The sequence below is a fragment of the Vespa crabro genome, chromosome 13, assembly GCF_910589235.1.
Source record: "Vespa crabro chromosome 13, iyVesCrab1.2, whole genome shotgun sequence".
Taxonomy (NCBI): Eukaryota; Metazoa; Arthropoda; class Insecta; order Hymenoptera; family Vespidae; genus Vespa; species Vespa crabro.
The window spans coordinates 2,550,503-2,573,002 of record NC_060967.1 but is presented as its reverse complement, the minus strand read 5'-3'; the positions used below and the strand labels follow the sequence as shown (position 1 = coordinate 2,573,002).

The 22,500-nt window shown below is 28.3% G+C and overlaps 4 protein-coding genes across 21 annotated transcripts in view; 3 read left to right on the top strand and 1 right to left on the bottom strand.

Moving 5' to 3' along the window:
• Positions 1-9,612, top strand: part of LOC124428831 (cadherin-87A) — a 155,160-nt gene extending 145,548 nt beyond the window's left edge. For both annotated transcript variants that reach the window (XM_046973369.1, XM_046973368.1), the window contains 22 exons: positions 428-620; positions 722-1,032; positions 1,130-1,285; positions 1,404-1,591; positions 1,704-1,866; positions 2,141-2,585; positions 2,854-3,045; positions 3,133-3,386; positions 3,482-3,614; positions 3,725-3,940; positions 4,056-4,355; positions 4,429-4,673; positions 4,772-5,065; positions 5,183-5,380; positions 5,467-5,689; positions 5,761-6,305; positions 6,375-6,550; positions 6,630-6,765; positions 6,847-6,971; positions 7,140-7,241; positions 7,343-7,556; positions 7,697-9,612. In XM_046973369.1, the coding sequence (XP_046829325.1) occupies positions 428-620; positions 722-1,032; positions 1,130-1,285; positions 1,404-1,591; positions 1,704-1,866; positions 2,141-2,585; positions 2,854-3,045; positions 3,133-3,386; positions 3,482-3,614; positions 3,725-3,940; positions 4,056-4,355; positions 4,429-4,673; positions 4,772-5,065; positions 5,183-5,380; positions 5,467-5,689; positions 5,761-6,305; positions 6,375-6,550; positions 6,630-6,765; positions 6,847-6,971; positions 7,140-7,241; positions 7,343-7,556; positions 7,697-7,813 (4,926 nt within the window). In that variant the 3' untranslated portion in view covers positions 7,814-9,612. The remainder of the gene's footprint in view (positions 1-427; positions 621-721; positions 1,033-1,129; positions 1,286-1,403; positions 1,592-1,703; positions 1,867-2,140; positions 2,586-2,853; positions 3,046-3,132; positions 3,387-3,481; positions 3,615-3,724; positions 3,941-4,055; positions 4,356-4,428; positions 4,674-4,771; positions 5,066-5,182; positions 5,381-5,466; positions 5,690-5,760; positions 6,306-6,374; positions 6,551-6,629; positions 6,766-6,846; positions 6,972-7,139; positions 7,242-7,342; positions 7,557-7,696) is intronic.
• LOC124428832 (ribonuclease P protein subunit p21) lies at positions 8,675-10,657 on the bottom strand. Its single transcript, XM_046973370.1, has 4 exons — positions 10,404-10,657; positions 10,270-10,331; positions 10,109-10,200; positions 8,675-9,944 (listed from the first exon to the last, which is right to left on the bottom strand). Exons 1-4 carry the CDS (start codon positions 10,405-10,407, stop codon positions 9,620-9,622), a joined length of 483 nt encoding a protein of 160 aa, XP_046829326.1. The 5' UTR covers positions 10,408-10,657; the 3' UTR covers positions 8,675-9,619.
• Positions 10,658-10,727: 70 nt separating this feature from the next.
• LOC124428829 (rotatin) lies at positions 10,728-20,025 on the top strand. 2 transcript variants are annotated; one of them, XM_046973366.1, is made up of 29 exons: positions 10,728-10,857; positions 10,953-11,137; positions 11,216-11,389; positions 11,475-11,623; positions 11,732-11,990; positions 12,086-12,244; positions 12,331-12,435; positions 12,522-13,043; positions 13,136-13,356; positions 13,425-13,662; positions 13,793-14,002; positions 14,095-14,301; positions 14,392-14,565; positions 14,666-14,801; positions 14,893-15,117; positions 15,193-15,454; positions 15,574-15,746; positions 15,810-16,052; positions 16,144-16,367; positions 16,455-16,748; positions 16,840-17,080; positions 17,157-17,325; positions 17,425-17,621; positions 17,712-18,451; positions 18,542-18,746; positions 18,868-19,079; positions 19,138-19,278; positions 19,530-19,659; positions 19,728-20,025. In XM_046973366.1, the coding sequence occupies exons 1-29, from the start codon at positions 10,812-10,814 to the stop codon at positions 19,994-19,996; spliced, it is 6,510 nt and encodes a 2,169-aa protein (XP_046829322.1). In that variant the 5' UTR covers positions 10,728-10,811; the 3' UTR covers positions 19,997-20,025. The 2 variants fall into 2 exon arrangements, with proteins under 2 accessions (XP_046829322.1, XP_046829323.1); XM_046973367.1 differs by lacking the exons at positions 10,728-10,857; positions 10,953-11,137; positions 11,216-11,389; positions 11,475-11,623 and having other exon boundaries at positions 11,742-11,809.
• A 580-nt stretch (positions 20,026-20,605) lies between these two features.
• LOC124428728 (patronin) overlaps positions 20,606-22,500 on the top strand; it is a 46,588-nt gene continuing 44,693 nt past the window's right edge. For 8 of the 16 annotated variants that reach the window (XM_046973133.1, XM_046973140.1, XM_046973139.1 and 5 more), the window contains exons 1-2: positions 20,607-21,056; positions 22,402-22,500. The exon at positions 22,402-22,500 is cut by the window's right edge and continues 542 nt beyond it. The gene's annotated coding sequence lies outside the window, so the exon portion shown is untranslated. Of the gene's footprint in view, positions 21,057-21,121; positions 22,003-22,401 lie in introns of those variants that run through there. The other 8 variants (XM_046973137.1, XM_046973141.1, XM_046973143.1 and 5 more) reach the window with 4 other exon arrangements.

Sequence of the window (22,500 nt, the reverse complement as noted above, 5' to 3'; positions counted from 1 at the left end):
TTTTCTTTTTTTCTGACGTATCGAAAAATATAACTATCATGAAATTATTTTCAATTTCTATTATAATCATATAAATTTTATTTCATTTATTTAACAATGAGAAATAAAAGATCTATTAATAGAAATTTTACGCAGCATGTGTCGAGTCACACTTGACATGCATCGAATTTCTACAACATGAATCTTTCCGTAGAATTATCTTCATTATACTCATCGTTATTTATCAATTATAATTTCAATTCTAATTCTAATCAATAATTGAATGAACTATTGATCGAATTGTTTATAATGACAAATTGTGAATCGAATGTTATTTCTCGTCCTATAAAAAGACTCGTCTTACAAGAGTATTGTTCTTAAATCGTATAATCCCAGATGTTTCTTTTGATTCGATTGAACATTCTTTCCTTTTAATTTATTATCACAGGATGGTTTGAACAATGGGACAACTGGCGTTGAAATAAAAGTCGCAGATATACAGAACAGCCCACCGGAATTTCTCGATTCGTTAACTGGGGTAGTTCGAGAGGACGATCTCATTGGTACATTAGTGATGACAGTGAAAGCAAGAGACGGTGACAGAGGAATGCCAAGGAAAATGTTCTATGAATTGGTCACCAGTGAGTAACTTGAAATAATAATTATATACAATAACAAATATTTTTTCTTCTTTTTTATTTTTTATTTACGACGTTTACATATACTTTTATCTTTTTCATAGATCCATTTGATTACTTTTTACTCGACGACGATACCGGCGAATTAAGAACAGCAAAGCCATTAGATAGAGAAGCGTTAAAAGATTCAACGGGTGTGTTAACATTAAAAGTGAGAGCTCGAGAATTAATAGACGGTATACCAGGTAATGATGAATTGACAGTATCAACAGCTGAAGCTACTGTCACGATCAAGGATGTAAATGATGAAGTACCAACGTTCAATCGACGTGAATACAATATCGAAATTCCTGAGAATGTACCGGATGGTACACCGTTACCTCACTTAGATATGACTGTTAAAGATCCGGACGTTGTTAGTAAAAATTCATTACGAACATTCATTATAACATTTTAAACAATTCTAATGCAATAATCTCTATATCTATTTCTTCCTTTTCGTATTACCGTAGGGTTTGAATTCCGTATTTTCTTTACGTTTGGAAGACATAACGGGTGCATTTACGGTGGAACCTGCAATGGCAACCGGAAGTACGTCAGTAAATATTCGAGTAACAAATGGTTCTCTCGACTATGAGAATCCTAATCAAAGAAAGTTCATCATTCTGGTAATATATAGGATTTCTGTCCTTTTTTTTTTTTTTTTGAGAATTCTAATCAATTTCTTTAGCATTCCCATGATTTTTATATTTAAAAAAAATATATATTTTTTTTTTTTTCACTTAGGTCGTTGCTGAGGAAGTTCATACGAATCCTAAACTCTTATCTACCGCGACAGTTACCGTAACGATTACAGATGCTAATGACAATGCACCTTCCTTCGGTAGTCCCACGTATACAGCTTTGGTATCAGAAACTGCAACTCCAGGATCACCAGTTATAACGATCACTGCAAAAGATCGTGACAGTGGAAAGTAAGTCGAAATGAAAAAAAAAGAAAAAGAAAAAAAAAAAGAGAAAAAAACAATAAGTATGGATCAGTAAGAGAAAATGATTATAATCAATGATATATAATATATCCAATAGATTTGGTACATCTGGTATAGTTTATCAATTACTTGGACAAGGCTCAGAACATTTCTCTGTTGAGAAAAAGACTGGTGGTATCACTGTTGCTCCCTGTCCAACTCCTGGCACTTCACCTTGCTTGGATTATGAAGAACAGACTGAATACTTTCTCACTTACAAGGTATACGTACTTTTCAATATATTAGGTTGGAAACTATGAAATGGGCATTGAATGAAAATAAAAAACTAAACAAAAACGCCCGTTTCATAGTTTCCAACCTAATATTTAACTCATTAATTTAATTAATATTTATTAATAAAATAAATAATAAAATATAAATAAATTAATATTTCGATGAATTGTGTAATTTGTTATACGGACGAATGTACAATATCACTGAGGATATATTTTATTGAAATTTTTTTTTTTTTTTTTTTTTTTTTAATATTTCAAGGCAACCGATGATGATGGTGAAGGACAGACAACAAGTGTATCTTTGCGTGTTAGCTTGGCCGATGCAAACGATAGTCCACCACGTTTCCTTCAAGAGAAATATCGTGCCGTAGTTGATGAAGGTGCTGAGAAATTTGAGCCGGAATTGAAGGTCCAAGCACGCGACAAGGATAAAACATCAAAGATCGTTTATACATTGATAGCTGGAAATGAATTGGATCTGTTCGACGTCGATCAGGACACCGGTGAAATAACCATAAAAAACAAGGGTCCGGTCGATATGACGAATTCTACGCACGATTGGATAGCCCTCACCGTGCAAGCAAGCGACGGGATATTCGTTGACACTGCTCTGGTCAATATCACCGTACGTGACGTGAATAATAATGCACCGGTATTTCCTCACGACTTGTATACTGCCAGTATACCAGAAATTTCACCGGTCGGTGAGTAACAACGATTTTTATGGATCGTTCCTGGCTATCGTCTATGAGATACATATATAATATTCGATCCTTTTTGTCTATAGTGACTCTAAAAAAAAAAAGAAAAAAAAAAAAAAAAGAAAAGGTAGAAGAAAAAAAGATACGCCACATTTTTTGAATAAAATTTAAAAGACAGATTAGAATGCCTAAAAACTTGTAGGAATATATCAAAAAGTGATAATATTGGAATGATTTTTAAAAGAATAAAATTTATAATATAATATTATAGGTACTATCGTCGAAGAGGTGTTAGCGACAGATGCTGATAGTGGTCTCAATGCTGAGCTAGTTTATAGGATACAAAAGGGAGCCTTCGATGATTTTACTATTAACGAGACAACGGGTGTTGTTACGGTTTCTAGGAAATTAGACTTTGATGATAAGGATACCTATCACGTGGAAGTAATAGCCTTTGATAAAGGTGATTATTCTTTATTGATTTCCAATTAATTTACATATAGAAATGTTATATATTTTTAAACATTGTCGTCGTTCATGATCATTACAGGAACTCCAAGCTTAACGGGTACAACAACACTGATGATCAAAGTTGAGAATAGTAATGACAAGCCACCATATTTTACACCTGAAACTCAACGTGCTGAGGTAACTGAGGATACTCCTATTGGTACTGTTTTTACAACATTAAAAGCAACCGATCCTGACAGTGGAAATTCTGAAGCTTTGAACTTTGCCATATCTGAACCAATTACGGCAATCGATAGGAATGGCCAACAAGTTAACGATAGTAAAGCATTTAAAGTACGTTGATTCAAAAATGTTAACTTTTTTTATAAAGAATAAATTATTGTGACAAAAATTGTTAACAACATTATTATATTTATATATTCCCTTAGGACTTTTTTGCCGTTGATAGAACAACAGGACAAGTCTCTGTTGTTAGACCATTAGATCGAGATGTCGCAGCAACTGTTAGCGTTACTATCGTCGTTAGTGATACTACAGCTCCTACTTTGCAACAAGGGAGAGGTAGATTATTATTATTATTATTATTGTTATTATTATTATTGTTATGATTATTATTGTAATTATTTCATTGTTAGCCCGGTTTTTATATTATATGTTTTATATACGTATAGGTACCTTGATAATCACTATCATAGACGTAAATCATGTGGCGCCAGAATTTTTAAAACCTTGGACTCGAAATAATCCGAGATATTTAATCGAAATGCAGGAAGAACAGCCAACCGGTGCAGTTGTTGGTGCATTTACTGCAACAGATGTTGATAGTAACATTGCAGGATATGCTATTGAACCACCTAGTCCTTATTTTAATATAGACAATATAACTGGTTGGTATACTTGTAAAAAAAAAAAAAAAAAAAAAAAAAACTAAAGAAAAAGAAAAGGAAAAAAAAAGAATTGTAAAGTTCATTTCTCATATTAATTATTCATTTATTATTTTAGGAATTGTTAGAACCAGTCAAGTTATCGATTATGAAGAAACAAAGCAATTGGAGTTTACGGTCGTAGCTTATGATTCTGGAGTACCACAGTTATCTACAACGGCTAAAGTAATCGTTACAGTGATCAATGTTAACGATCAAGATCCGAAATTTGAAAAAGAAGGTTACAACGCATCGATCAAAGAAAATTCACCACCAGGATCCCATGTTATTGTTGTAAAAGCTACAGATGGAGATGAGGGTTCGTTTGGTGAAATCATGTACAGTCTTATAGGTGATCATGCCGCTGATTTTAACATTGGTACGTATGATATATAGAATATATCTAATCAAAGATGATATATGTTCAATGAATTATTCTACTTTTATGATAGGACATGAAACTGGTGAAATTACCGTTGGTAGTGCTGCGGTTCTTGACAGAGAAATTACACCAGAAATTATAATAACGGTAATGGCTAATGACAACGCTCATGTTAATTCACGACGTAGTACATCGGTACCAGTCGTTGTCAAGTTGATCGATGTAAACGACAATCGACCAATATTTTCACAACACAGTTATAGAGCATCAGTCGCTGAAAATTTGTCTGTTAATCCACCAGCACCTATTTTACAGGTTTGTTTTAATTAAAATTTTTATTTAAAATTTTTATTTAAATTTATTTGATATATCATTGAACGAAATTATCATTTGTAATATTTATTATTATTAAGGTGAGAGCTGTTGATCATGACGAAGGTATTAATGGAGAAGTTTGGTATACCATCATACATGGAAATGAAAATGATTCTTTTTCATTGAATCGAGAAACTGGTATTTTATATCCCGCTGCAGCATTACTTGGACGAGCTGGTTCTTATAGAATCGAAGTTGAAGCAAGAGATGGTGCTGGTAATGGACCACATTTTGATAGGTGTTACGTTGATATTAGAGTGACACCAGTTAACACGCACAAGCCACAATTCGTTATGCCCGAATTAACAAATGCAACGGTTGAAGTACCCGAGGTATTTGTAAACAATATATATATATATATAATGAATATTTACTATAGTAATTATTTTATTAATTACAAAATCAAAAATATAATTAATAAATTTTATATTAACAATTGAATTTTTTAGAACGCCGGCGTACCTAATTATTTAATATTAACTGTAAAAGCTATCGATCGAGATCCCGGTGAAAATGGACGAATTAGTTATCATTTAAAAGTTGGAAATAAAAATGTTCAAGAAACTGAAGAGTTTTCGATCGATCAAGAAACCGGTGAACTTCGATCGAAGATCATACTCGATCGTGAGATCAAAAGTAAATTTGAAGTAAGTTATATTTTTTATTCCTATGTATAAATTAAAAAAAAAAAAATATATATATATATATATGTATACATCAATTTTGATTTTAGCTTGTCCTAGTGGCAATTGATCATGGTACTCCTACAGCATACGAAGCTTTACGTCTTTTAACGGTTCAATTGGTCGATACGAATGATAATGTTCCACAATTTTACGACGAATATAATTTTCAGATATCAGAAAATCGTCCTAAAGATTATTTTGTAGGTAAAGTAACTGCACAAGATGAAGATGAAGGTAGACATGCCAAAGTTTACTATTACATAGAAGCAGGTTTGTAATTATCGTATGATTTCTAAGATCATGTCTCAATGGATCATATCGTTAATAAAATATTTTTTTAGGTAACGAAGGTTATGCATTTTATATGGACAAATCGGATGGTAGTATATATGCAAATAAATCTTTCGATCGTGAGACAAGAGACAAGTATGTTCTCTCTATTCTCGCATCCAACAATCCTGATCTATATATCAATCCAACGGAGGCAGGTCGTCCCTTATCACTCAGTTCAGATCATGGTCATGTTAACGTAACGATATCAATCCTCGATGAAAATGATAATCCTCCTATTTTCGAGAGAAACGATTATTACGCCGGAATTAATTCAATGGCAAATGTTAATGATTTTGTTACCAAAGTGGTAGCTTCAGATTTGGATGTTGGTGACAATGGTACCCTTCATTATTATATAGCAGGTGCAAATTTATATAAATATGGATCAGACAAGCCTAGCGGTTCGATAATACCAAGTCCATTCAATGTGACACAAGATGGCAAACTTATCACCAGTGGATATATGGCTGAATATAATCAAGATAGATTTATCGTCGAAGTTATAGCCAAAGAGACAGCTATACCAGAGAGATATGCAATGACTAGAGTTCACGTAAGATAATATAAAATAATTCTTACGAATGTATCATTAATTTTTATTAATTATATTTATATTATTAAGGTATGGGTATTCGAACCATCGCAATTGATAAGGGTGATTTTATCACGACCACCAGAAGAAGTCAATAGACAACGAGATGAGATTGTATCTGAATTATCAAATGCTACTCAAAGTAGAGTAGTCGTGGATGATATTAGATATCATGTAGATGCTTCTGGACATATCCGTAGAGAATGGTAAAAGATAATTAATAAATGATTAACATAACATCAATTATCTTGTCAATAAATGTAATAATAATAATATTTTATTTAGGTGCGATATGTATTTGCACGTCGTAGAATTAAAAAGTCAAACTATAGCACCAGTTCCGCACGTTCTTAAAGTCATTGATGCCAAATACGATTTCTTAAAAGATTATTATGCTGGCTTCGCCATAGAAAATGTAGTGGTAAATATATTTTATTCTGACAATTTTATTATTTAAATAAAAATAAAAAAAAAACATTACTTTTAATATTTTTCATTTCAGCCAGCTTATGCCGGAGTCCAAGAGGAACCTTTTGATCCTGCATTAGCTGCTTTAATAGCTTTATTAGTCGTTTTAATAGTAGGTGCTGTTACAGTTACAGTAGTTTGTTGCTGTTTACGACATTGGTAGGTCACAACATTACAAAAACTTTCTATTGTCAAAATTGTATCCCATTAAAATTTATATTAATACTAATTAATATCAATAATAATAATAATAATAATAATAATAATAATAATAATAATAATAATAATAATAATAACAATAATAATAATAATTTCACCTCGTTCCAGGGTTATTACTGTGCCAAATGATATACGAAAAAAAGATGGCTTGATAAAGAAACAAATAATCGATGAATTGAATACAACGGAAAATCCATTATGGATAGAACAGTAAGAATGCAATTATAAGCAATTATGATGTCTTTGCTATGATATACCAAAAAAAAAAAAAAAAAAGAAATAAATAAATACTGAAATTTTATCATTTACAGAAAACTAAAATTGTACGAAGAACAAGAACTAACAATGCAAGTATTTAGCGAACCTGAGGGTGGTCTTGGTTTGGAAAGACGTGGTAGTAGCGTTAGCCTTGGTATGGGTGATACATCTCAGGACAATACTTATGCTACTATACAACATCCATTACCTGCGAATAGGCATCGTTCGACAACACCAGATTATACAACTCTTCCTGGAAATCATAATGTTTGTAAATTAATATAAATATATCATTTATACGCGTCATTGAAATTATTAGAAAATTTTTAATATTAAATCATTATTATTATTATAAAAATTTTTTATCTCGGATATTAACATTTGTACATTTATAATTTTTTCTTCAGTTATATGAATCGGCAATGGGATTTCAAGGTTCAACGTTTCAACCATCGCCAAATGTAATGCCACAACTTACGCTGGACCGTGATGGCCAACCTCAATTTGTTTCGGGATTAGTATAAAGAGAGAGAGAGAGAGAGAGAGAGAGAGAGAGAGAGAGAGAGAAAGAGAAGATAATTGACGCAGAAGAAAAAAAAAAAGAATCCTTTTTCATCTATACGTAATTCAATCGCCGTACGTTGTACCTCTTTAATCTACGGCTCTGTCTATTGCACGCGCCTCTTAAAAAAAAAAAAAAAAGAAAAAAAAAGGCTCGCATGCACACACCTCTGAGACAATAACAGAATAGTAAAAAATGTGTTCCTCTGTGAACGGAGACGGGATATAATCGAATAGATTCGTTTGCGATCAGATAGACGCGTGTAAAAGAAGAGCAAATTTTTTCTTTCTCCTCTTTTTTTTTCTTTTCTTTTTTTTTTCTTTTTTTTTCTTTCTTTCTTTTTTTCTTTTTTTTTTTTTTTTGTTGTATCCAAATATAAATGAGATCCAACTACGATTATAAAAGAAACTTTGCTCTATTTCAATTTGAGCTATTCCCATGACATTGACATAAACCAAATTTTGATGGGGGAGGGGTAAGGGTAAGGGTAAGGGGGGGAGGGTGTGAAGAACAACGACGAATGATAGTCAATATATTTATTGGAGAAAAATATATCCTGTAGCCGGTGTGTGCATGTATATATGTGTGCGTTGCCAACCTGGAGTCCTATCTATAATTTATCGTTAGATTTAGTATTAGGGAAATCAAAAATACTAGCTCATAGATACTAAATGAAAAATATTAAGGGAAATAGATAGAAGACCGAAGCTTGGCACGACAGATATATGTATATAAGTGAATGTGTAGATTCCGTCCAGCCCAGTTCTTATTATTTACTATTATTACGTTTTTTTTTTTTGTTTTTTTTTAATTTAATATTTATATCAATTTTTTTTTTATTTTTTTTATTTTTTTTTTTTTTTATTTTTTATTTTTTTTATATATAATTATTTTATGAGAGATGTGTCGCGTTATTTAAATGCCATAAGTTTCTCATCTTTTCATATTTTATTTAGAATTTCAGGAACATTAAAGGAAATGTGAAAGACTATCATTAATAATGTTCATTCTATATAATTAGTATTATTATATATTAAGAATACTTACCTACGAACCATTTATACGTTTGTAGATGGCCCTAAGCTCATATCATCTAATCTAGATTAAATTATTTAAGTTGATATTAAATGACTGACATTGTCTGATTAATCTGTGATTTGATTATGCTCGAGTTCGTGCGTGCTGATTTGTTTTAAGTATCGTATATAATGTTATGGAAGTTACTGGATATGGGCGGATATAGTTGTGTGAGTTAGGTACATGATATTGCTTGCAGTGAATTTCAGTAGAATCGAACTTAATTAAAAAAAGAAAAAAAAAAAAAAAAGAAAAAAAAAGACAAAAAAAAAGAAAAGAAAAAAAGAAGACAAAAAAAAATTCATTGCACTCATGACATTTATAATATCATCTCTCAAGCGTTCATTCAAAACCGTCCTCAATGCTACAAAAAAAAAAAAAAAAAAAGAAAAAAAAAAGAAAGAAAAAAATGCACAGTTATCTTTGGATTTCACTGCAATCAATGGTCACCATAAAATAATATCTTGTACTCTGAGAACAGTAACTTATAACTTCGATCGAGTTATTTCTATGAACATGTAAAACTATTATCAGCATTATGATATTACTAGATGGTTATAAATATTCCAGTTAGCAAAAGTGTCTGTTTATTAATTACAAATTTATTGTAATATTGTAACATATTTTATGTAAGTGATTAATAAAAAATATTCGTACATCAAATTTATTATACAAGAAATGAAATTATGTCTCAGTCGAGATTATTTTCAAAATTTTTTTTTTCCATATTCATATTATTAGACAATTCCGATTTTTTATTATTATCCAATTCGTTCTTATCACAGTCAATAGATTTTTTCTTAGGAACATAATGTAGAGTTTCGACTATTGCTTCTGGCTGATCTATCCATAACTTGTATCCTCTTTTAGTAGGATACTTTTTACTATTCAAACAGACTAAACATGTCCATTTAATTCCTTTCATATGTTTAGAACATAATCTTACTCTAGCTGTTTCTCCAGGTATTAAAGGAGATTGGCATCGTTTGCATATCGTTCTTTTTATATTTGGTTCTCTAAAAAAAAAAGAAAAAAAAAGAAAAAAAAAAAAGAAAAAAACGAGAAAAACAAAAAAAAAAATTCATAAATGACAGAACCCTAATAATTTTGTAATTAAAATATAATTACAAAAATGTTTTTTTTTTCTTTTTTTCTTTTTTTTTATATAAACAGCACCTACATGCGCAGTACAGATTTCTTGGCACAACCCATCATTGTATTTCCATAATATGAAGCTGCAACTCTATTTTTTAATGCTATCAAATGACTAGCCTATAAAAGGGAATTATAAAAGAAGAAAAGAAGTTTGAGTTTTAATAATTATTGTAAAATATTTCTTACCTGATACAAATAGTTCATTCTTTCAAAAATATCCTTTCCTTGACAAGCTTTTGCTTCCTTTTCTGCAAATATATATAATTATTATTACAAAATAATTATTTAATATTATTAAAGAATAATCATTGATAACTTACCCATTATTTATAATAACAATAAAAAAAAAAAAAGAGCATAAAATTACACTTCTTATAACATATTCCAATTAAAATTCTAACCACAATACGCTTTGGCCATTCTATCACGTATTAAGTACACATATGAGATTTTTTTTATTAAAAATAAATTATACATCTAGATCTTACACGAATAATTATTTTATTTATTAAGAAATACACATTTAGCAAACATTAAAATAATATAGAAACAAAGTTTAATAATGAAAATTTACAAAACTTAATGAAACTGTAGATGAATAATACTAGATGACTCTTGAGAACAGTTTTCTAGTTGAAAATTGGCGCTCGTGTAAATATCGTGGCGGTTCAATTTTCAAAACTTGATTAACCTAAAATATAATTGTAACGAATTAATATTGATATACAATGTCAAGTTTAAATACAATTACATTTGCACATGTTAAAAAGTTAGGTAAGTATTATATCGTAAGAAGTTATAGTTATTTTATGTTGATTGTATAAAATGAAATAAGAAATAATATATCCATATGATTTATTTTATTTCAGGGCACAGTATTGATGAGATACGAGGAAGGGCATTAGAAAATATTATTTCTAAATTAGATCTTGGTTTTGGATGTGATTCTGACGTTGTTAAAAAAGAATTAATAGTTAAACTCTTTCATTGGTTTACCTTTGACAATATACCTCATCCTAGAGAAGCTTTAGATTTGTTATATAGATTGACAAAGGTATCTTTTTTGTTATAATAATAAATATTCATAAAGAAATATTATATCATAAATTGAATGTCTATTAATTTCTTTAAGGGTGGAAATAACAATTATTTAAATGCATTTGGCAGATCAAGATTTCAAAATGAGTTACATCAATTAAAAAGAAAACTTGACACTTCATGGCATGATAAAGTTGATCAAATAGAACAAGTCATTTTAAATCCAGATAAAGAAGAATCATCCAATGACATTAAAAGAAATATTAAAGTAGATAATTAATATTATTTGTCAATTTTTATATTATATATTATAATATGTTTCGCAATGTCTTAATAATTTTTAATTATTATAGACATTATTAGATCCGTCAAGAATATCATTTAAACAAACAGAGTATATGAAAAGAATTCATAATTATGATAATTATGGAAGTAAAGATTTTAATGCTGACACAATTAATGCTTCCAATGATGCTTGTGCTTTTGTATCTCCATTGGACAAGTAAATATAAATTTTATATATTAATATATTTTATATGTTTATGTACGTATATATAATATTAATTTTTATAATATATATAAAATATAAATATTGTGAATTTTTATTCAGTACGTTGCCTGTGGATCTTACTGTTCAACATAGCGATGGTACACTTGTTTCCAAAACAGTAGAGGGTGGAATTAAATGGTTAGTAATGCCATGGCAACCATTAGTCACATCGGATAAAGGTGTATTAGCAGCAGTAGAGGAAGCTTTAAATAATACTGCAGATACTAATCTGATATTACATACGTGTCAGTTTATAACAAATGTTATGTTACAAGATTTTCCAGCTGAAGTTTTTCTTCAAAGGCCAGCAATAGTATCAGTGAATATTAAGAAAATAATGTTTTACACTGTGATTATATTCTTTTGTTTTTTTTTTTTTTAATTCTCTAACAAATTTCTTCTTTTTTTTTCTAGGTACTACATGCTCTTCTTGATACAAGTATAAATATAATTGAGCCTGATATTAAATATATTATACCAGCTGTATTAAAAGCATTACATAAATTAACAAGATGTCTACGATTTCGAATTTATTATTATTATGATCCATGTGTGGCAAATAAAAAACAAAAGGTAAAAATAAATATATGTTCATATTAGAAATATATATTCGTATTAGTGTTTATATATAATTATATCAATTTTTATATATATTTTAGTTACTTGCAGAGAAATTGGATAATAATAGTTATCATTTATCTGAAGCTAGAGACAGTCCTGATGGAGGAATACCAGAAGCTAATTATCAAGCATATCAATCTGCTGTATGTAGTTTTGTCAGTCATTATATTTATTGTATATATATATATATATATATATATATATATATATATATATATATATTTTTCAGGCTACAAGTGACAGAAGTCAAAGCATCATGGATAATGTTGATGAATCTGTATTACGATTGCAACAAATGCTCATTCCTTCCTATTGTATTGAAACATTAAAACACGTTATCTCGCAATTAAATATTCCTAACGATTCTACATTTCCATTAAAAAATACTAAATACATAGTTGACCTAATTCATGAATTAGCACAATTACTACTTATCACAGTCATGCCAAATATATGGATATGCAATGATAATATGGCAAGGAAGATCAGCGACGAATTAAAAATGTTATTAACATTACTAGGAGATTCTCTGGAATATTTTGCAAATTATGGCAGTATAGATTATCATAGGATTACATATCTTCATCTTCTTTGTATTACAGTAAATTTATTAAGTAATATTGTGCCATTTGAAGTAGCAAATATTATTTTACCTAAATCCATAAAAAATTCTATGTCAATTGCTTTAATGGATGCACCTATATATTTGATGTATCCAAAATTGCATACTGCACTTCAAGTATATATTCAGGTAAATTAATTCTATATATGAAAATAATAATCCTTTCTTATTTTATGTTATTATATATTTTTATCTTTATGTATATATGTATATATATATAGCATTTAGAAGATTCAAACGAACTTGCAATAATCAAAATCTTTGAAGAAAGTAGAGTTATTATCAAATCAATGCAAGCAGCTATTTGCTCAATAAAAGAATCTTCCAGAGGATCACATTCTGATATATTAAAAATATTATATGCATCTAAATTAAGTTTGCCTTATCACAAAAATATGAGTATAGTTAAGAAAACTATTAAATTTCTACAAAATATTAACAGGTTTGTATTAATTAATAATAAACTATTTATTTGTAATATTTTTAACAATCATGAAAATTTATTTGTAGATATTCCCTCAGCAAAGAAGATCATGTAATATGCAGAAAATTAATATTAAATTTATTAGCAAATGGAGATACGGATATACAAGAATTGGCATATAAAGAATGTCATTGTTTAGTCAAAAGTATTTTAGGAATAGAATATAATAAAGAAAAACTTACATGGGAAAATTTAATCTTCCTTTTGGAACCAAATGTTTTGACTGAAATAATTTGCTATGGTCTACCCAATGAAAATAAAAAAGTAAGTTTGCTTTATTTTATTTTTATATTCATTGATATATATATATGTAACATTTTAATTTTTAATATATATATATATATATATATATATATATATATATATATATCATTTTTACATTAATATATTATAGATTAGAGAAATGTCAGAAGAGATGATAATTTATATATTAAAAGGAAAAGTTCAAGCCGATGAAACAGGCTGGTTAAAAATATTAGAAACAATTATACCAGTATTACCTCTTCTTCAATGTTATGCATATTCTTCTACAGTTATAGGCAGATGTATAACAAAAATGCTTGATCCTGATATTTTTAATAGTATACACTTACCATATCTTGAGGTAGTTTATTAATATATTTTATTAATTATTTATATATATATATGTATATATAATTTTCAATTATTTAAACATTGTATGATACTATATTTCAGGTTTTAAAAGGTAACTTAAGATTATTGTATTCAGCTGAGTGTGACGTTAGAGAAGAAGCTTCTTGTAGGTTAATTTGGTTGCTTGGCAAAGAAAAAGATTCTATTAAAAAATTGCCAAGATTATCTTCCTTGCATGGTCTACCTCTTAGTTCTCTTTGTATATTCGAACGTCCATCCGTTTTTAAACGCTTAGAAGGAAATTATCAGGTTCTATATTTATCACACTTTTATACCTAAATAAATTCATAAGTTAAATAAATTATTTTAATAAATTTATAAATTAAATAATTATTTTAGAGGAGCAGTTTATTGTCGGTGCTAGAAATGTTAAGAGATTCCGAAATTGATCCTAAAATGCGTAAATCTGCGTTAGTACAAATTAATGTAATGCTTACAGACACGTCATTACATAAATTATTTCTTAATGAAAATGGATTATTTTTAATTTTGCAGACGTTTAACAGTGCTTTGGTGAATATAATTTTTTTTTCTTTTTCTTCTTTTTTTTTTTTTTTTTTTTAACAGCCCTGATTTTTATTTTGTTGTAATTATGTGTGTTAATGAATTTTAGATAGAAAATGATTATAAAAATTATCCTGATTCTGTTATTCCAATACTGGCAATATTAAAATTAATTGTTGCCAGTGAATCATCAGTGAGACATGAATTATCCACTAATATTGATATTTTCATAAATATTATTCGCAGTATGTATACGATTTATCCGTATTGTTAATTATCTAATAATTTTTCCTTTTTTTTTTTTTTATATAAATTTCTTTAAATATATATTTTTAGGTATATTTTTGTTTCCAAATAATGAATGTGTCAAGGCTGATGGTTCATACATTTTATGCTTACTTTTATATAATGATTATATTATCAGAATGAATGAAAAACAAACAGAAAGTAATATTCAATTAACTGTATCTTTGCCTCATATTATTGTAATTAAAATGAAATTACCATTAATTTGTAAATCTCATTGGAAAACCAGTGTACATAGACGATCAGAAATATCAGGTATAGTTCTATATATTAATTGTATGTAATATATTATTATAATAATTAATATTAATTTTAACATATATATTATAGTTCTCCATGGAAGCAATCAAACAATATTGACATTTGTAAGACAATATTGGGCATGGGAATGGAATGGTGGATGGAAGATGTTATGGAAAAATTATGACGATGTTAATGATTCTGAATTACCAGAAAAATTAAGGATACAAGAACATGAATTCTTTATTTTTCAATACAGCTGTTCATATTTTTATTGTCAAAAACAGTTGTACAATGTACAAAATTCTACGACACACGATGGTGTATTAAATGCTCTCGATTATCTGATAATGTAAGATCTTATAATTAAAAAAAAAAAAAAAAAAAAAAAAAAAAAAAATAAAAAGAAAAAAATATGTTATATATCCCAGTGTACATGCGAGTACAATAATATATAATAATATTTATTAGGTACATAAAATTTTATAATATGTTGCAATATGAAGAAATTAAAGATATTAATTCTTTACCGTGGGAACAAACGTTCGAAAGATTTTTATCGTCCCATCCGTCGAGTAAAGAGGACTGTGATTTATTTGTTAATATTATCAATTTTTTACAATTATATATCAGTATAGCAAAAGGTAATGATATAAAGTAAATGATAAAATATAATATCATTTTTAAAATATACATTTGTTTTATAGGTAAAAGTTCATGGATAAGTAAAATGATGAAAAATATGACAAAGTCATGGGCAGATTTATTTCAAAACTTGGAAGTGGATAATCAAGATGTACATCAATCTATTTTAAAATTAGCACGTACTTGTGCAGCTATTGAAAGAAATGAAAGATCAGACATTAATCAGAAACATACGTGGATACATTTTATCGAATTAGTTGTTTCTACTTTATGTTTTGGAAATCAACAACATTTTTACAACCTTGGTAAGAATATAGAATTTTATGTTTGTTTCAGATCTTTTTAATTATTTTTTATTTTATATATATATATATATTTTTTTTTTTCTGTTTCTAGCATATCTGGATTGGTTGTTGACATGTTTGACATATTTAATCAGCCAATGCGATTGGAGCAATCATAAAAATTTATTAGCATCATTAGGAAATACACTCATTGAAATGATTATATCTTTTCATGGTGCTGGTACAGTTAGTTTTATGGGTTTATCTATAACTAGGAATTCTATAATATGCCTTAATCATTTGCTGTATCAAATGCACGAAAATTTTAATAAAAATGTAAAAAAATATTTATAGATAATTAAATCATACCGTGAAAATATTTATAATTATTAATATTAAACTAATGTCATATAATTTTTTTAGACGTGGATATCATTTTGGTACGAAGATAGCAGATCTTTAAGTTGGTTACCAATGCTTTGGCAAAATAGAGATCCTTTGGTGCGTGCATCAGCTTTGCAGCTATTGTCAGGATTATTAAACGAAATGCATTCAGCGTCACAGCTATCAAATGCAATTGCAGTTGCACCGAATGAATTATGTTACATGTTATTGCAATACATTATAATCGGAGAAGAATCTTGTATTGTTCGAGAACAAGCGTGTATTGCATTTAGTAACTTAATTAAAAATTGCAACTCTATGTCTTTTCAACATGTAAGATATCATGTAATATAAATAATTTATTAAGGTTGCATTATTAATTAATTACATTTTCTTTTTTTTTTTTTTTTTTTTTTTTTAATAGATTGACTCATTGAAAACAAATATTATACTTATATACACGGAACAAGTGAACTTTTATTATGAAATGAGTATATTATATTCTAACATTTATATGTTACCAACATTAGATTCTGATTTGTTGAACAATGAACAACAAAAAGATGATAAAGTACCATCCGTACAAGCTGCGACATCAGGATGTGTATCATTAGTACCACGGACAGTATCATACTTATACAATTGTCACGATGAACTACTACCTTGTAAATATTTTTTTTTTTTTTTATTAATTTCATTATATTTTTTTTATTACAGATCATTTGTTATTTTTTGTTATAGTTTCAGGAGTAGATTCTGAAAGTATGGATATGGATCATTATTTATTATCCGTTGCAACTCCTTCTTTAGTAACAGCAACGTGTACCCTTTTAAATAATTTAATACTTATTGGACAACAGGAAGTAGTACGTCACGTTTATGAACAATCACTCGATAAATATCTTATTAGGTATTTATATATATACACATATATGTATATAAATCCACTTAAACTTTTAATTAAAAATAACATAATTTATGTAAAATATATTAATATTGAATTTTACAGGTGCTTAAAAGAAATTCCAAAGAATATCGATACTAAAAAAGATCTTATACATTATTGTGATATGTTAGAAATGTATATCAGCATTTGCGTTGTCTTATCAAATTGTGTCATACATAGTAATGAATTTGCTGCAGTTGCAAGTTTTACACCTGACTGTATTTATTCTTTATTTAATCTTCTTCATTTCGATCTGTACAGTGAGTATATTTGTTCAACATTTCATATAATATTTACTTATTGAATAATCAGTGTTAATTTTTCTTTTTTGTTTTTATGTATTTTTATAGGTATTCATATGTCACATCTAATTTCTCTGTATAATAAATTAAAAGCAGAGATTTATAATTTTTTATCTATATTATCGTTAACAGATGATCAACACTTCGAATCTATTCAAACAGCTTTAGAATTATATGGTCCAGATAAAGCATTGACTTCTATTTGCACTGCAATTAAAGATACTGATACAGAATTACGAATGAATGCTATTGCATGTCTTACTTTTCTTCTTACTCAAGAAATTCAAAAAGAAACATTAGGAAAAAATAATATTTCAATAAAGACGATTTTAGATAGTATTATATACATTCCAATAAATAATCAAAGCAACAATTTACAAGAAGTTATAACTAATATTAATAAACTTTCTATAAGGAGTATAAATTTGCATTCTAAAAAAGCAAATCGAAATGATGAAATTGATGATTATACTGTTAATTCTGATAATATTAAAATGAAATCAGATGAGCAACAATATACAATAGGTGCTGAATTATGTAAAGTTTTATTACCTCTTTTTATTGCTCATAATTATACAAGATCAAAAAAAAGTCGTAAACATATAGAGAATAGAGATCTTATTGTTAGTGCTCTGGCTAATTTATTATGTGTTTCTATGGAAGCTAAAAAAATTGCATTGAAAGAGAATTTATCTGAAACAGCATTGATGATACTTAAAGAATTGTATGTTAAATTAAATCTACAACCATTTGAACTTTATAAAAATCAAGTTGATCGTGAGAAAAAGGTACATATTTTATATTCTCTTATAATATCTGTATAATTAAAGAAACTAATCTCTTCTTTTATTTATTTATTTATTCTCTTTTTTTTTTAGATTAATCCTCTATTTAGTGATATAAACAATATTTTCATATTATTAATGAATTTTATGCATGAAAATTTACAAGTTAAAGAAACACTTACTAAAGATGGCTTGGCTGATGTATTGCACAAATTATGGGCTTGGATAGCTTTGAATAAAAATATTTCATCTTGTGCATTAAAATTATTAGCAACATTTACGACAAAGTGCTCAGCTGGTATAATATATAGATTAAAATTAAATTTATTTATTTATTTAATATTTAAAAAACAAATATACACAAGTATTTCTTTTGTTAATAATTCTTTTTTTTTTTTTTTTTTATTATTATTTTACAGCAGCACAATCTTTAACATTAACTACGGTATTACCAGGAACAGGATTGAGAAAAACACCTAATACAATTGCTATAATACATATCATTATACAATTAATATGTAAAGAGATCGATAAAGCAGGACACCTTTTTGATAATAACAAATTGCATTTTGCTTTTCATGTTTTACGAAATGCCGTACATGTACATGAATGCAGAGTCTCAATTTCAAAAGTAAATACATATTCTTACAATATCAATATAATTTTCTAATTAAATTAATTTTTTCCAGAGCAATTTATTACAATTTTTTACAAAGATACATCCTATTACTACAAAGAGAGTAAAACCTTGGCCACTGGTAGAACTCTATTGTTTAGAATTTCTAATTGATTTTACATATTATGAAGAAGGACAAATTTGCGTGCCTAAGGTAAAAAGAAAAAAAATATATATATATATATGTTATAATATTAAATAAAAAAATTATAATATTAAAAATGAAATAGTTTAATATTACAAAATAATAATTACATTATTAAGAAATGATAATATTAAACAAAAAATATAATATTAAAAAAAAAAAAATTAAATATTAAATATTATATTTAATAATATTTAATTTTTCAATGCAAAAATTCTGTATCATCATAGTATATTTATTTTTTAATTTATATGTTTTAGGCCGTAGATGGTTTAGATTCTCTAATACATTTAGCAAAATGTTCATCTTCGCCAACAAAAATTCTTGCCATTTCCATTTTGCGTAATTTAGCATTTAATATGGCAAATAGACCAAGAATTCTTAGCTCAGGTTTGTAAAATGTTATATATAAAAGTTGAAAATGTTATTAATATGTTATTTAATATATTTTTCTATAGTGGATGTCATCAATCTTCTTCACGATGTTTTTAAAAATGGATCTTTATGCGAAATCAGAATAGCAGGATCAATGTTATGGTCATTAATATGTAATAATCAGAAAGGAAAATTAATTGCACGTACTGCAGGATTTCCTCAGAGTATTCAAGAGGCATTAGGTAGATTAACATTATTAACAACAAATAACGTAGAACAAGAACAAGATGTAGTTAAAATATTGGAATATCTAATACGTCTTATAAGTCCTATCGAGAATAAGTCTGATTAATCTATTAAATAATTAACTATCTAAACTAATTGTATATAAAATCTATATATAGTATATAAATAAATATATATATATATATATATATATATATATATTCACGATTATATTATATTTATAATTATGTCATGAAAGATATTTTTGGTAAAATTTTATATAAATACAAATATGAATTATTATAATGTAAATATGTCCAGATTTTAAATATACATATCATAGGTAATATAAATGATTAGAAGAGATTGTTAAAAATGTTATTATTCGATTAGAAACATTTTTTACGTAAAATTAAATACAGCCTTGAAAATGGTACTGCATATGCGAAGAAAGAATATTAATAATTTTATATACATGTACCAATAAAAAAATGAAAGCTAATATATACACATATATATATATATATATATATATATATATATATATACATATACATATATAACGCGAATTTATTAATATAATATTTTTATATTAATTTTTTTGAAAAGCGAACGAAAAAGAATTCAAATACCATTAGAAGATAATTCTCTTTTATAAAACAATCGTCTCTCGATTCTCGAAACATCGATGCTATCGACACATCGATAAGGAGAGTAGTTGGTGGCGCCACTGTAGACTACAACGACGGTGGTTTTCACGATGGCCGACGAGGAACGTGCCGTCCTCTTGAAGCTCGTACACGACGAGGACAATTTATCGGGCTGACAACACCCGTCGTTATACGCGATTATTAAAATTTCGTTAAGTTAGAAAATCGTGGGTGAGATTAATTATCATTGGAGGTGCGTGAATAACGTATTATACATAATTTCATTGTGAACGAAGGAGAGGGAGAGAAAGAAAGGAGAAAGAAGGAACGACACGGTTCTCTCATTCTCTCTCTCTCTCTCTCTCTCTTTCTCTCTCTTTTTCTTTCGGGGGTGCTTGGTGATTATCAACGAAAAATCTGTGCTTTTATTAACGACGACATATATGGATACATAACCTTTTCCTGTAACAGAGGAAGATCAATCGAAGAAGTTTTATCGTATTAAAACGTTGGCCAATCGAAAAAAGACCACAGCCGGTAAACGAGCGAGCTAACGAGCGAGAGAGTAAGAGAGAGAGAGATAAGATCGTGCAAGTTGAAGGGAGAAAACGCCCCCATCTCTCACGTATTATATTCTCTCTCTCTTTCTCTCTTTCTCTCTCACTCTCTCTCATTCTCTTTCTCTATAAGCTTCGAACGCGACCGTGCGAGTTACGCCCCTCCTCGCGCGTGCCAACTCAAGCTGAGAAAGAGATTGACTTAATATATACGATCGACTCTTCCTATTTTTCATTTGCAATATCTGCGATTTTTTTCTTTTTCTTTTTTTTTTTTTTTTTCAAATTTAATTTCTTTACGCGCTCACCCTTCCCCCTCTTTTTCTTTCGCTCTTTCTATTCATTCTCTCTCTTTTTCTCTTTCTGTCGTTTGCACGCTTTGCGCGCTCTTTCTCTCTCGCCCGCCAATGAGAAACATGCGATTCAACCACTTTAGTCATATATATGTTTGTTAAGTTTTTCAAAAATTTTTTTTTATTACCCTTAAGGAAAGTTCATTGAAAGAGAAATAAATTCTTACGTACTTTTTCTTTCTTTTTATTTATTATTTTTTTCTTTTTAACACAACAATTTCGAGCTCAAAATAAAAATATGTTAATTATTATTTCTTCTTTTCTTTTCTCTCTTACAAAAGACATAATAATCCTGACATCTGTCGAAAATCACAGTGAACTTTTGGAACAATCCAACATGTAGTCTGTTTCTCTCTCTCTCTCTCTCTCTCTCTCTCTCTGTCTCTGTCTGTTTCTCTGTCTCTCTCTGTTGTACGTATTCGTTAGTCCAGGTGCGTATTACTACTGCTGCTTTGACTGGTGCTACTGCTACTACTACTTCGTACAATAATTTCGTTAGAAAGACCGTATCCGCGGCCGTTTTAACGTTTCTCCTTGGCGCGCACACCGCGCAAAATCGATAGAGGAATAGAGGTGCGTGAAGTGAAGGCAACCAGATAGAAAGAAAGAGAGAGAGAGAGAGAGTATTGTTGGTGTGTGTGTGTGAAAGAGAAAGAGATGGAGGGAGAAGCACGTCGCCGACGAAAATAGCGGTGATCCTCGCGAATCTCCGCTCCTCTTTCGATATCTTTTCTCTCTCTCTCTCTCTCTCTCTCTCTCTCTCTCTCTCTCTCTCTCTCTCTCTCTCTCTCTCTCTCTCTCTCTCTCTCTTACTCACTCACTCTCCATCTCTTTCCCCCCACACACACACGTACACACATACTCTTTCGTTCGTAAGAAACAAAAAAAAAACGTAATAAAAAGAGAATTAGAAAATTAATAAAAAAAAAAAAAAAAAAAAAAAAAAAAAATCTTTCACATTTTCATTATCAGACCTTAGGGAGAGGAACGTCGATGGTTTCGAGATAATAAAAAAAAAAAAAAAAAAAAAAAAAAAAAGAAGAGACAAAATAAGGGAAAGTATTCTCTCCT

Coding starts and splice junctions, on each gene's coding strand:
- LOC124428832 (XM_046973370.1), bottom strand. Junction 10,201..10,269: donor GAATGAACTATTTGTATCAG/GTAAGAAATATT, acceptor TCCCTTTTATAG/GCTAGTCATTTGATAGCATT. Junction 9,945..10,108: donor AAGAAATCTGTACTGCGCAT/GTAGGTGCTGTT, acceptor TTTTTTTTTTAG/AGAACCAAATATAAAAAGAA.
- LOC124428829 (XM_046973366.1), top strand. CDS start 10,812: ATGTCAAGTTTAAATACAATTACATTTGCACATGTTAAAAAGTTAG. Junction 11,991..12,085: donor AAAGGCCAGCAATAGTATCA/GTGAATATTAAG, acceptor TTTTTTTTCTAG/GTACTACATGCTCTTCTTGA. Junction 16,749..16,839: donor ACTCTATGTCTTTTCAACAT/GTAAGATATCAT, acceptor TTTTTTTAATAG/ATTGACTCATTGAAAACAAA.